This window comes from Oncorhynchus masou, unplaced genomic scaffold, assembly GCF_036934945.1.
Source record: "Oncorhynchus masou masou isolate Uvic2021 unplaced genomic scaffold, UVic_Omas_1.1 unplaced_scaffold_1360, whole genome shotgun sequence".
Lineage (NCBI taxonomy): Eukaryota > Metazoa > Chordata > Actinopteri > Salmoniformes > Salmonidae > Oncorhynchus > Oncorhynchus masou.
In genome coordinates this window covers 40067-55624 of record NW_027003499.1, presented here as the reverse complement: position 1 = coordinate 55624, position 15558 = coordinate 40067, and the positions used below count along the sequence as shown (strand labels likewise).

General features: G+C 42.0%; 1 protein-coding gene across 2 annotated transcripts in view; it reads right to left on the bottom strand.

Moving 5' to 3' along the window:
• The window catches only part of LOC135530516 (butyrophilin subfamily 2 member A1-like), a 47518-nt gene that overhangs the window by 11408 nt on the left and 20552 nt on the right, over nucleotides 1-15558 (bottom strand). For both annotated transcript variants that reach the window (XM_064958824.1, XM_064958823.1), the window contains exons 8-11: nucleotides 5525-5545; nucleotides 4814-4834; nucleotides 1780-1800; nucleotides 906-932 (exon numbers count right to left, since the gene is read on the bottom strand). In XM_064958824.1, coding sequence (XP_064814896.1) covers nucleotides 906-932; nucleotides 1780-1800; nucleotides 4814-4834; nucleotides 5525-5545 — 90 coding nt within the window. The remainder of the gene's footprint in view (nucleotides 1-905; nucleotides 933-1779; nucleotides 1801-4813; nucleotides 4835-5524; nucleotides 5546-15558) is intronic.

Below are 15558 nucleotides of genomic sequence, written 5' to 3'. Positions count from 1 at the left end.
CGCTCACCGAATCAGCGTATTCATTCAATGTTGTTGTTTGACGCAATACGAAACATATCCCAGTCCACGTGATGGAAGCAGTCTTGGAGCATGGAATCAGATTGGTCGGACCAGCGTTGAACAGACCTCAGCGTGGGAGCTTCTTGTTTTAACTTTTGTCTGTAGGCAGGGATTAACAAAATGGAGTCGTGGCCAGCTTTTCCGAAAGGAGGGCAGGGCAGGGTCTTATATGCATTGCGGAAGTTAGAATAGCAATGATACAATAATAACTTTAAACTGAGTGAACATATGGGGAGAAATAGCTGACACCCCAGCAATCCCAGGAAGGTGGGGAGACCAAGAGCCCATTTTTTATGTACGTATATATAATAAATAATTTTGACAGTAACCCTCCATAAATTCATTCATAAACCTTTTTCTTTTCCATATGTGATAGGAACCTAAATGTTTGTTTCCTTGGGCTTCAGGAATGTGACTGAAAAAGTGAAAAAGAAACTGATTGATAGTATGAGGGGATAGTCAGTGCTGTTGTCAAGGCTATGACAGCTCCAGTGCAATGAGTGGAGCTTACTGAGGTGTTCAAAAACTCGTATCAGACCGAGAGACTAATGCTTCTAAGATAGTTCTTTTTGAGTTTTAGTTTAGAAAATAATCTCTCTGCAGAAGCAGCAGTTACATTGAACAGTTACATTGAACAGTTACATTGAACTCCGACCTTGCGGGGGTCCAGAGAAACTGTGTTATGCCAGTGGTGAGATTGATGGTAACTTCAGTCAAATTTAGTGCCAAACACAGACACAATGTAATAAAACATTTACTACATTAATTATCTAACATAATATAACTGCAAACAAGATTCCAAGAAAAAGTACATTCAAAATATTAGAAATCAGTTCTTCCTTTACCTGGACTCCAGTTTGTGTTCACAAAATCTGTGGATGAATTATATTTAACCCATATTAATCATTGAGATATATAGAGGTTTTTCTTCACTGTACATCAACATTTAGACATTGTCAATGTATTATTGATGTACTGGAAGCCAGCATATACTGAAGCTATAGTTTAGAACCCTGTAATAAGGACCTCTTCCATTATGAGTTCTAGAGCGATGCACCCAGAAGAGTGTACCATCACTACATCCAGTCACTCACGAGTTCATACTTGTCCGTACTTGTAAATGCTCATTCTTTAATTATTTTCTTGTACCTATGTGTGTCCTCTGTAACTGTGTGCCTTTTTTGTTTGCTGAAATACGTAGTTTTGGATATAATCGGTTACAATCACAATGGAGTAAAACATTGACTTCAATCAGGCACGACAACTCAATGCTTTTATAAATATCCATTATTTAACTGTATGTATTACATACTGTGTAGCTGTGCTTATCCTTGTCCTGATTGTTATAGCGTTGTCAGTTGGACTGGAAATCCATAGTTTTTCATTAAACATTTTGTTCTAGGCGTTCACTGCAAAAATCAGCCGTGCAATGATGGGCTGCTCCTTCACACAACGACTCCTTTGGCAGAGGTCACCTAAAATGCTATTTTAATAAAAAACTAAGGATTTCAGCAAACAAAGAAAGTCACGCATGTCCACAGGACAAAGAGGTTCATGGTAAGAGTTTAAGAATTTACATTTTTACAAGTATCAACTGATAGGGACTGATAGTCGGAGGTACAGTCCACACACACTCATCACAACTCAACTCCATTGACTAAGCTAACATATACAGTATAAGCCATCATATACAGTAGGTAACAAAGCCTTAATACTTACCCAGCTGAGAAGTCAGTATTTCTACAGATAAACAGACACACATAGTCAATTAGACACATCAATGGTTTCCAAGGGGGAATCAACATGTGTTGGCTACCTCTCCAGTCTACACTCTAAAAGTAAAAGGTTCCTGTATGATCTTTTAGGATAATATAAGGTTAAAGAAAATTACCTTAAGGTTAATTTAAGACCTATACTCTGCCATCAGGTCATATTTTATTGTGTTTTTTACCCCTTTTTCTCCCCAATTTGTAGTTACAGTCTTGTCTCATCGCTGCAACTCCCGTACGGACTCGGGAGAGGCAAAGGTTGAGGTTGTTTATTCCGTTTCTTCTGAACCACAACCCAACCAAGCCGCACTGCTTCTTGACACAATGACCACTTAACCCGGAAGCCAGCCGAACCAATGTGTCGGAGGAACCACCGTACAGCGATTGACGGTGTCAGCGTGCAATGCGCCCGGCCCGCCACAGGAGTCGCTGGTACACGATGGGACAAGGACATCCCTGCTGGCCAAACCCTCCCCTAACCCGGACTATGCTGGGCCAATTGTGCGCCTCCCCATTGGTCTCCCGGTCGCGGCCTTCTGCGACAGAGCCTGGACTCAAACCCAGAATCTTTAGTGGCACAGCTAGCACTGCCTTGTGCCACTCGGGAGGCCCATCAGTTCATTTTTTTTTTACCTTTGTAGACTTAAGGGGAGCTTTGAAGAACCTTTTCAAAAGAGGGGTTTCTTTTTGGAACCAGTAAGTGACTCAATTCCAACTCATGAGTATAATTCAAATTGAGAATGTTGGCATTATGGGTCAGCTAGGACTCGGGTAATGTGTTTACAATACAGTTTTTTTATCACTATTACATGAACTAAGAAACCTTCTACTATATACTCTGTTTTCTAGACTATGAAATTACCTGTGTTTTGGAAACGTGGAGCCTTTGTCTGGCAAATACATTTCTGTTGTTACGCTATAGGAGCGTTGGATTCCTTGTTTTGTGGCTACTTTGGAATGGCGACATCACATGACTGGATTACGAATTGCCTTTAAATTTGACAAAAGACGTCACTGAATGGAACGCTGACGAAAGGTTTATGAACGTGATCACTCATCAGACCGGAGGTAAAGAGGTGAACATTTCATCTGACCGGAGGTAAAACTAGTGTCGCTCCTCAACTGTAAATGGATGTTCCCTGTGACTGTGTTGGAAGTGACTGATGCTATTGAAGCTCTGTGACTGTTTGATTTGCGCTTTTCACTGTGAATAAAGGGGAGAGAATTGTGGTTGTTCTTCCGTTTTGGTTCTGCTCTATGTGTTGGATGAATTTGTGGAACTTGTAAGCTTGGAATCGATCACTCGTGAAGCTTGGAATCGTGTGTGTCTTTTGTTGTTGGATTTGCGCGCTGAGACAAGAACTCATTGTGGAGCGGCAAAAAGAGGACGCTTTGCAGATTGGCTGCTGTGTCTGAGTTGTGATGACTTCATTTTTGGCTCATTTTAACCTATGCAGTGCTAAAATGTGTTCACACCGTGCTGACGGTTGCAAATCGATGGAATTGAATGGGATTTGATGTTCAGTGCTCTTACCTGCCCTTACAATGGATCCAATTGAAACATTGCAAAAGTTCAAATGATTGAGAAGTGCTAAGTTGGGTTCACTTACTAAAAGAGAAATGAGATCACACAATTTATGGGAGATGATGGAAATGTTGACATCTTTGATGACACAAAGATTACTCAAAGTTGTTGCATGATCTCAATGAGTCCATAAAGGCTTTGTATTCTGCTGAGAAGGCAACAAAGTATCAGGTTGAACGGTATGGCCCAAACGCAGCAACACGGAATTGTTTGGCCATCCAATATGGACACATGGACATTAGAAGCACAGTAAAGCACAGCAGCAAAAAAAAACTGATGAGGATGTCCAGACAAGGGACAGTATCTCCAATGTCTCATCAAAACGGATGAAGAGGTCCAGCCAAGGATCTTCAATGTCTCATCAAACACACACAACACACTGTTGTAAGACCAAAAGGTAGGCAGCTGCAACTTCCAACTAGGGGAGGAAGGCCTTTCAACCCAGATCAGGGTGGAGCTGACAAAATGGACAGTATTGTCAACATTCTGCTACACCAAAATGCTATCACTGAAAGTCTGGTAAGGCAGCAAAGGTTGTCTTCATTACCACCTCTTAGTGTACGACTGGGTGACCCACTACACTACAGGTTCTTTGTAACAGTGTTTAAGGGTGACCCACTAGACGACAGGTTCTTTGTACATGGCTTTGAACATGCTATCGAAGACCGGACCGAGAACAGCAAAGATAGGTTGTACCTTTTGGAGAAATTTACCATGGGGCAACTCAAATTTTAGCTCAACTCCTTTGTCTTACTGAAGTCGAGGTAGAGGTTGTTGTCCTGTCACCACACTGCCGGGTCTCTGACCTCCTCCCCAAGGCTGTCTCATTGTCTTTGGTGATCAGGCCTAACACCGTATTGGAGTCCTGTGCGAATTTAAGTGTCCTCTCTCTAATTCTCTCTTTCTTTCTCTCTCTCAGAGGACCTGAGCCCTAGGACCATGCCTCAGGACTACCTGACATGATGACTCCTTGCTGTCCCCAGTCTACCTGGCCGTGCTGCTGCTCCAGTTTCAACTATTCTGCCTTATTATTATTTGACCATGCTAGTCACTTATGAACATTTGAACATCTTGGCCATGTTCTGTTATAATCTCCACCCGGCACAGCCAGAAGAGGACTGGCCACCCCACAAAGCCTGGTTCCTCTCTAGGTTTCTTCCTGGGTTTTGGCCTTTGTAGGGAGTTTTCCTAGCCACCGTGTTTCTACACCTGCATTGCTTACTGTTTGGGGTTTTAGGCTGGGTTTCTGTACAGCACTTTGAGATATCAGCTGATGTACGAAGGGCTAAATAAATACATTTGATTTGATTCAACGTAAGTTTTGAATTGGATTACGAATAGCCTTTATAAAATGGTTCACATAATTCTTTCAAAGTCATGATCTGAAGACACTACTTACCTAGCTTCCCATTGTGGTCATCTGTAAACATGCAGAGTAGGTGGAAGACAGTGAGAACATCATTAACATGGACACTAGAAGACATAGTCTCTCTCCGGGACTCCTTGTCTCAAATCACTTCTCTAACGTCACAAATCCCAATTGAGTTCCACGCACCTAAATAACTCCAATGTGAGACAACTTCTCCAATGAAGATATTCTACCCTGCCACCACTTCTTAATGTCATTAAATAAATGTGACTGGTCAATCAGAGATCCTGGTCCATCAGAAACTACCCACTGGGCAAACTACGTAATCTCAACGTGGATATTTGGGTAATATTTGGTTGAGATGTTGATCAACGAGATAACAACCTACAGTATATTCACCCACTCATAAAGACTGCCAAAAGTTAATTGAATTTCCATTGTGTTATAACAAAGTTTTCAACCATCCAGCACAACCAAATTACAGTGGAAAACAGTGTTTGATATTTGGTTTTGTTGTCACCATCATGTCCATCACTGCACTTTCAACTAATTTAAAACACAGAAAAGTTCAAATGGGAATACAATGTCAGATATTTTGTTTATTTATAAAACAGATTCATGTGAATATCAATGTGCTTCATCTAATAGCAGAACCAAATGACCTGGATTGCAGTTTAAAAATGTAAAATGTCAAATGGTTGACATAATTAGGTAAAGTGATGATCTGAAGATACTACTTACCTAGCCTCCGAGTGATGTTATCTGTAAACATGTAGAGTAGATGGAAGACAGTGAGAAAATCATTAAAACTTCTTTGGGATAAGGTGCAGCATTTTCACTTTGGATGAATAGCATGCCCAGAGTAAACAGCCTCCTACACAGTCCCAGAATCTAATATATGCATATTATTAGTAGATTTGGATAGAAAACACTTTAAAGTTTCTAAAACTTTTTGAATGATGTCTGTGAGTGAAAGATTAGTGGAATCTGTGTGGGTAGCTGGACAGGTAGGATGACTGACAGTGAAGGTGAACAGGTGGTCACGTGTCAGGTGACAGAGGAATGGATGAGACTGAGGCAGGAATTCCTTTAACCATAAAGTGGTATATTTACTGAGTTGTGTGGATTCATGGACGCACAGAACTTCTGGATCAGACAGAGTTAAGGAAGAGAAAGCAGCGAGATCAGGCGATGTCAATTTCCTCCTTTTATGGAGTTTTATGGATATGTCGGACATTTCCACCTGACCTAATTAAAGTGCCCCTGGTCCAGCTGAGTAAGTGGCAATGAATTAAAGGAGCATTCCACCAACTCCATGGGCCTTTTCTACAGTGAGTATAACAGAACTCATATGGCAGGCGAAAACCTGAGAAAAATCCAACCAGGAAGTGGGAAATCTGAGGTTTGTAGTTTTCCAACGCTTGGCCTATTGAAAACAGTGTCTATGGGTCGATTTGCACTTCCTAAGGCTTCCACTAGATGCCAACCGTCTTTGGAAACTTGTTTTAGGCTTCTACTATAAAGGTGGGGGGAATGGGAGCTCTTTGATTCATGGGTCTGGCAGAGTGCCACAGGCTCATGACGCTCGGTCACGAGAGAGTTAGCTCTTATTCCATGGCTTTTCTACAGACAATGGAATTCTCTGGTTGGAACATTATTGAACAATTATGATAAAAACATCCTAAAGATTGATTCTATACAATGTTTGGAACACCTATGAGAATGCTGTTCATCGACTACAGCTCAGCATTTAACACCATAGTACCCTCCAAACTCGTCATCAAGCTCGAGACCCTGGGTCTCGACCCCGCCCTGTGCAACTGGGACCTGGACTTCCTGACGGGCCACCCCCAGGTGGTGAGGGTAGGTAACAACATCTCCACCCCGCTGATCCTCAACACTGGTGCGTTCTGAGCCCTCTCCTGTACTCCCTGTTCGCCCACGACTGCGTGGCCACGCACGCCTCCAACACAATCATCAAGTTTGCGGACGACATTACAGTGGTAGACTTGATTACCAACAAAGACGAGACGGCCTACAGGGAGGAGGTGAGGGCCCTTGGAGTGTGGTGTCAGGAGAATAACCTCACACTCAACGTCAACAAAACTAAGGAGATGATTGTGGACTTCAGGAAACAGCAGAGGGAACACCCCCTTATCCATATCGATGGGACAGTAGTGGAGAAGGTAGTAAGTTTTAAGTTCCTCGGCATACACATCACAGACAAACTGAATTGGTCCACCCACACGGACAGCATCGTGAAGAAGGCGCAACAGCGCCTCTTCAATCTCAGGAGGCTGAAGAAATTCTGCTTGTCACCAAAAGCACTCACAAACAGATGCACAATCGAGAGCATCCTGTCGGGCTGTATCACCGCCTGGTACGGCAACTGCTCGGCCCACAACCGTAAGGCTCTCCAGAGGGTAGTGATGTCTGCACAACGCATCACCGGGGGTAAACTACCTGCCCTCCAGGACACCTACACCACCCGATGTCACAGGAAGGCCATAAAGATCATCAAGGACAACAACCACCCGAGCCACTGCCTGTTCACCCCGCTATCATCCAGAAGGCGAGGTCAGTACAGGTGCATCAAAGCTGGGACGAAGAGACTGAAAAACTGCTTATATCTCAAGGCCATCAGACTGTTAAACAGCCACCACTAACATTGAGTGGCTGCTGCCAACACACTGACTCAACTCCAGCCACTTTAATAATGGGAATTGATGGGAATTGATGTAAAATATATCACTAGCCACTTTAAACAATGCTACTTAATATAATGTTTACATACCCTACATTATTCATATCATATGTATACGTATATACTGTACTCTATATCATCTACTGCATCTTTATATAATACATGTATCACTAGCCACTTTAAACTATGCCACTTTGTTTACATACCCTACATTACTCATCTCATATGTATATACTGTACTCGATACCATCTACTGCATCTTGACTATGCTGCTCTGTACCATCAGTCATTATTATATATTTATGTACATATTCTTTATCCCTTTACACTTGTGTGTATAAGGTAGTAGTTTTGGAATTGTTAGTTAGATTACTCGCTGGTTATTACTACATTGTCGGAACTAGAAGCACAAGCATTTCTGTTAAGGGAATTTTATCAATGATGATTAATTATGCATACATTTCAATCAGGACTGACTAATCAGAATACTATTATGTTACTGTATATGTACTAATCAGAATACTATTATGTTGCTGTATATGTATGAGTTTTCTTTCTTGATCCCAGTGCTGAATATAATGTGTGTATATGTGGTCAAGAGTTAGAACAATGACTGTCTGTTCCTTGGTAGAAATGAATGAACAATATCTTCAGACTGACTAGAATGCTTATCTACACGAGAAGACCTTGGCTCATAAATTATATTAAATTGGTAGGGAGACTGATGTGGGAAGGCTTGAGATACTGCCTTTGTACCAGGGTGGGAGAAGAGACGGGTTGGTACTGGAACTAATGACATCATTTTCAGTTTATAACCTGTCTTAACCTGTATCGTGTTCAGTACTGGTGAATAAACTCTGCTGATTGACTTTAAGACTGGGCTCTGTCCATTATTATAGAATAAGGGTCTTACAAATCCTTATGAATTGACAAGAGTGTTTAATTTTAATTGGATATTAAAACATAGAGCAATTTAATTCCTTTAATAATTGGTCCTTCGAACCGGGATCTAAATATCCGTCTCTGCCATCTGGAGGTCGTACGCCGGAAAAATCGTGCACGAGCAGGTCTGGTCCCGTTAGTTAAGACCTGGCCTCTGAATTGAGTTTTAAAAACAGGCCGGTATACACCCCAGAAGACAGGGACGGTGACTAGATCAAACGAACAGTGCTTTTCCCAGTCGGCAGCAGGTCAGTAGCCGTTATTCTTGAATTTGGGAGGGATTATTTATGATATTTTTTGATTAAATGTTATAAAGGAGTTTGGATTTAATCAATGATAGGTGCTTGAATATTCTGAACAAATACAACAGGTTTCTTCCTTGTGTTTTAACCAAAATCGATAGGAAGGAAACAGGTCTGAAATGGACCTGTGGTAAGGTGCACTACCATAAATAAACTAGAGCTTAATAAATCCTGGTTTTGCAAGCCGGAAGGTTATTAACATTTACATTTAAGTCATTTAGCAGACGCTCTTATCCAGAGCGACTTACAAATTGGTGAATTCACCTTCTGACATCCAGTGGAACAGCCACTTTACGGAGAGATATAGTATGCATTGGGGAATTAGGACGCTTGTTCCGTACAAATAGGATAGCCATTAATTCAAAAAACATTCATTTGGGCTATATAGTGCAACACTTTGTTCATAGAAGTGAAGGTGTGTCTGGCTCTTGCTAGTGATGTGTTCTCGGGGAGAGGGTGGGGCTTCACATGGAAGCTGTTCGTCTGAGCTGTCTTATCGTGGGTGGGTATTCCTGATACAGCAGGATAGCCATTAATTCAAAAAACATCCATTGGGGCTATATAGTGCAACACTTTGGACTATAAAATAGGTAAGAATAGTTGAAATCGTAAAAAGTTGTGATTGTTTTCCCGAGTATTGATTTTTGGTTAGATAACGCCAGGGAATTCGAACAAGAAGTTAACGTATTCTAAAAACATTATCGGTTATTACGGGGAACAAGTAAATGTCTTATCTTAAAGGGACAGTTTATCACAGTGGTTTGAGTGTATGGCAGTGTATAAAATATTTTGGGACGACAATTTGAAGAATGAGTTACATGAAACATCGAGGGATTTAAATGAATGATGTGAAGGGATTATTATAATTATTAGGTTTCGTTGTTGTAGTAAAAGTTTGGGTGAAGGGGATTTCCCTGTTCCCAGAGACAAGATATCTTAAAGGGGTACACTCACATATGGATTATTAGGAGTTTTAATTAGACAAGTGAATAAAGTATTGGGAATAGAGTCGTAATTAAAATGCTAAGTCAAAGACGAGACAGTTACTTAAATCAAAATGAATTCTAAATAATAACGAAGAGACAATTACGATTTATGCCCATTGAAATGTTTTTATAAAATTAGCGAATTTAGAGATATTGGTTGGTGTTGTAAATTATAATTCAAGATTTGAACAGATGTGATAAATTAGGTTTGGTTTATCGAACCCGTACGTACTACTGTTGCTGCAGACAACCAACAATTATTTACAATTCATTGAAAGTCTTACGGATTGGGTCGAGGTTGAGCGCTTGTTGATGACATCACTCGCAAGGCACTTTTGTCGCCACGGAAATTATGTTGTGACTAGGGGTAACGGAGAAAATTGTTTGTCTTTTAGAAGGAAAATGCATGCATTATTGTTTTGAGTCACTTTTCAGAAGTTGGTCAAAATTTCAAAATACAATTTTAAAAGTAGTTTGTGAGTCGTCAGGATAGTCAGGAAAGATGCTAAAAACTAGCAGCTGATTCGCTGGGTGGACATCATAGTTTTGTGGCGTTTATTTGGACTGTATTAGGCTATGAGAAAGGGAGACTGGATGTCTGAATCGTAAAACATTGTGATAATGGATTCTGATGGTTATTGATTCCTGGTTTGACTGTTTATGTAGCACCAGTGAATTTGAGCACTGTATCCATTATGTGGAACAATGTTAGGGTATTAATGTTGAAAAGCAACCTCTATAGAAAAACATAATTGCATATGTTTCGGGAAATTAGCTAGGTTGGATTTGGTTATTTGAGCTTTTCCCCTGATACGTAGACATCTGTAACAGGGGCAAGTTGTTGTTTTTTTCTTGAGGAACTAGCAGATGTAAACGTGAGTCTCTGAGTAATTTTGTCATCTGAAGCATTATAGTAGTGAGCTTTTGTATAGTTTGTTTTTTGCTGATAAAAGTGGTTTGTTTATTTGGTTACTGGTTATGGTCAATTTTAGGGTTTGATTTAACTTCGTTAAACATTGTATTCTGGTGTGTTTAAGTAGGATTCTTTATTCCGGGACGTATGGAAGTTATCTAAAATATGTAAATTGAAGGAGCCATGGGAGAATGCGTTTACATTTTTATTAAATATCTGGGATTAAATTATGGATCTCTTACACTGAGAAATGTACGACATTTGCGGCAGAGGGAAAAAGTAATACATTGGATAATAATGCAATCAGGTTAATTGTATCTAAGGGTAGCATGTTTATTTAAGTAAATATATACATAGACGTTGTTTAAAACTTATGATTAATGATTTGAGTCAAAGGGGAATTATAATTAGGTTTAGTTTATAGTTCACTTTTGAGTTTCTGAATCGGAGTAGCATAGTGAATGCTCGTTTGGCGGGTTGTGTTCTTCTGGGAAAATTGAGGTTTAGGTGTCTCACTTTTAGATGTTTCCTGGGATTATAATCTTGGGGAGAGAGGGTGACCTAATGACCTTATCAAGGCTATCTTTTGGGGTCTGATCAGCCCCGGGGGAGAGCCATTTGTATAATGAATTTGTGGTCAGTTGGGTTACTAATTTTAAAGTAAATTTATTATAATGGAGTTTTAGTTTGGGGTTTAGAATTATTGTTTGAATCACCGAAGAGAAAGTGTTTCAGGATTCTGATTTACAATATTAGCTGTGAAGTTTTTGGATTGGCTATTATTGATTTGATATTACAACAGAAAATAATAATATTTATCATTGAGAATAAATAGGGGTGATAAATTACTGTAGATAAGGTATTCCACACTATGCAACACATATTAAATTAATGTTATTGTCAGATAGAATACTGAGGATCCCTGAAGGAAATAGCTTGTAAGTGTACGAAGGATTTTGATATGGTTAGCATATGTTTTGGGTCTGTTTAACTATTAGGAGTTTTTTTAAATAGTATTAAATCTAACAGGAATATAGGACACCTGTGATGATTTAGGATTATTGTAAGGATTAAGATAGATTTGGATCGGAGGGCATGCTGTCCGGTCCTCTGGCAGTCTCTATGGGGGTGCCACAGGGTTCAATTCTCGGGTCGACTCTTTTCTCTGTATATATCAATGATGTTGCTCTTGCTGCGGGCGATTCCCTGATCCAGCTCTACACAGACGACACCATTCTATATACTTCCGGCCCGTCCTTGGACACTGTGCTATCTAACCTCCAAACAAGCTTCAATGCCATACAACACTCCTTCCGTGGCCTCCAACTGCTCTTAAACGCTAGTAAAACCAAATGCATGCTTTTCAAACAATCGCTGCCTGCACCCGCATGCCCGACTAGCATTACCACCCTGGATGGTTCCGACCTTGAATATGTGGACATCTATAAGTACCAAGGTGTCTGGCTAGACTGTAAACTCTCCTTCCAGACTCATATCAAACATCTCCAATTGAAAATCAAATCAAGAGTCGGCTTTCTATTCCGCAACAAAGCCTCCTTCACTCACGCCGCCAAACTTACCCTAGTAGATTGTAGGACTGCCGGGGTTTTAAGCATATCCCAGTTTAGGTCACCTAACAGAACAAACTCTGAAGCTAGATGGGGGCGATCAATTCACAAATGGTGTCCAGGGCACAGCTGGGAGCTGAGGGGTGGTCGGTAGCAGGCGGCAACAGTGAGAGACTTATTTCTGGAGAGAGTCATTTTTAAAATTAGTAGTTCGAACTGTTTGGGTACGGACCTGGAAAGTATGACATTACTTTGAAGGCTGTCTCTGCAATAGACTGCAACTCCTCCACCTTTCGCAGTTCTATCTTGATGGAAAATGTTATAGTTGGGTATGGAAATCTCAGAATTTTTGGTGGCCTTCCTAAGCCAGGATTCAGACACGGCAAGGACATCAGGGTTAGCAGATTGTGCTAAAGCAGTGAGTAAAACAAACTTAGGGAGGAGGCTTCTGATGTTGACATGCATGAAACCAAGGCTTTTTCGATCACAGAAGTCAACAAATGAGGGTGCCTGGGGACATGCAGGGCCTGGGTTTACCTCCACATCACCCGCGGAACAGAGGAGGAGTAGTATGAGGGTGCGGCTAAAGGCTATCAAAACTGGTCGCGTAGAGTGTTGGGGACAAAGCATAAAAGGAGCAGATTTCTGGGCATGGTAGAATATATTCAGGGCATAATGCGCAGACAGGGGTATGGTGGGGTGTGGATACAGCGGAGGTAAGCCCAGGCACTGTGTGATGATAAGAGAGGTTGTATCTCTGGACATGCTGGAACCCACCAGGTACAACCCTAAATCTGTAAACAAGGGCACCCTCATAGACGTCATCCTGACCAACTAGCCCTCCAAATACACCTCCGCTGTCTTCAACCAGGATCTCAGCGATCACTGCCTCATTGCCTGTATCCGCTACGGGTCTGCAGTCAAACGACCACCCCTCATCACTGTCAAACGCTCCCTAAAACACTTCTGCGAGCAGGCCTTTCTAATCGACCAGGCCCGGGTATCCTGGAAGGATATTGACCTCATCCCGTCAGTTGAGGTTGCCTGGTCATTCTTTACTCACTATTTTAGATAAGCATGCTCTGTTCAAAAAAATGCAGAACTAAGAACAGATACAGCCCTTGATTCCCTCCAGACCTGACTGCCCTCGACCAGCACAAAAACATCCTGTGGCGGACTGCAATAGCATAGAATAGTCCCCGCGATATGCAACTGTTCAGGGAAGCCAGGAACCAATACACGCAGTCAGTCAGGAAAGCAAAGGCCAGCTTCTTCAGGCAGAAATTTGCATCCTGTAGCTAACTCCAAAACATTCTGGGACACTGTAAAGTCCATGGAGAACAAGAGTACCTCCTCCTAGCTGCCCACTGCACTGAGGCTAGGTAACACGGTCACCACCGATAAATCCATGATTATCGAAAACTTCAACAGGCATTTCTCAACGGCAGGCCATGTCCTCCTCCTGGCTACTCCAACCTCGGCCAACAGCTCCGCCCCCCCTCTCCCCCCCCGCAGCTACTCGCCCAAGCCTCTCCAGCTTCTCCTTTACCCAAATCCAGATAGCAGATGTTCTGAAAGAACTGCAAAACCTGGACCTGTACAAATCAGCTGGGCTTGACAATCTGAACCCTCTATTTCTGAAACTATCCACTGCCATTGTCGCAACCCCTATTACCAGCCTGTTCAACCTCTCTTTCATATCGTCTGAAATCCCCAATGATTGGAAAGCTGCCGCAGTCATCCCCCTTTGAAGACACCCTGGACCCAAACTGTTACAGACCTATACCTATCCTGCCCTGCCTATCTAAGGTCTTCGAAAGCCAAGTCAACAAACAGGTCACTGACCATATCGAATCCCACCGTACTTTCTCCGCTGTGCAATCTGGTTTCAGAGCCGGTCACGGGTGCACCTCAGCCACGCTCAAGGTACTAAACGATATCATAACCGCCATCGATAAAAGACAGTACTGTGCAGCCATCTTCATCGACCTGGCCAAGGCTTTCGACTCTGTCAATCACCATATTCTTATCGGCAGACTCAGCAGCCTCTGTTTTTCTAATTACTGCCTTGCCTGGTTCACCAACTACTTTGCAGACAGAGTTTCGTGTTTCAAATCGGAGGGCATGTTGTCCGGTCCTCTGGCAGTCTCTATGGGGGTGCCACGGGGTTCAATTCTCGGGCCGACTCTTTTCTCTGTATATATCAATGATATTGCTCTTGCTGCGGGCGATTCCCTGATCCACCTCTACGCAGACGACACCATTCTGTATACTTCTGGCCCTTCCTTGGAAACTGTGTAAACTAACCTCCAAACAAGCTTCAATGCCATAAACACTCCTTCCGTGGCCTCCAACTGCTCTTAAACGCTAGTAAAACCAAATGCATGCTTTTCAACCGTTCGCCGCCTGCACCCGCACGCCCAACTAGCATCACCACCCTGGATGGTTCCGACCTAGAATATGTGGACATCTATAAGTACCAATGTGTCTGGCTAGACTGTAAACCCTCCTTCCAGACTCATATCAAACATCTCCAATCGAAAATCAAATCTAGAGTCGGCTTTCTATTCCGCAACAAAGCCTCCTTCACTCACGCCGCCAAACTTACCCTAGTAAAACTGACTATCCTACAGATCCTCGACTTCGGCGATGTCATCTAGAAAATAGCTTCCAATACCCTACTCAGCAAACTGGATGCAGTCTATCACAGTGCCATCCGTTTTGTTACTAAAGCAACTTATACCACCCACTACTGCGACCTGTATGCTCTAGTCGGCTGGCCCTCACTACATATTCGTCGCCAGACCCACTGGCTCCAGGTCATCTACAAGTCCATGCTAGGTAAAGCTCCGCCTTATCTCAGTTCACTGGTCACGATGGCAACATCCACCCATAGCACGCTCTCCAGCAGGTGTATCTCACTGATCATCCCTAAAGCCAACACCTCACTTGGCCGCCTTTCTTTCCAGTTCTCTGATGCCTGTGACTGGAACTAATTGCAAAAATCGCTGAAGTTGGAGACTTTTATCTCCCTCACCAACTTCAAACATCTGCTATCTGAGCAGCTAACCGATCGCTGCAGCTGTACATAGTCTATCGGTAAATAGCCCACCCGATTTACCTACCTCATCCCCATACTGTTAATATTTATTTACTTTTCTGATCTTTTGCACACCAGTATCTCTACCTGTACATGACCATCTGATCATTTATCACTCCAGAGTTAATCTGCAAAATTGTAATTATTCACCTATATAGAATATTTTTTTATTTTTTTTCTACTGTTATTGACTTGTTTATTGTTTACTCCATGTGTAACTCTGTGTTGTTGTCTGTTCACACTGCCATGCTTTATCTTGG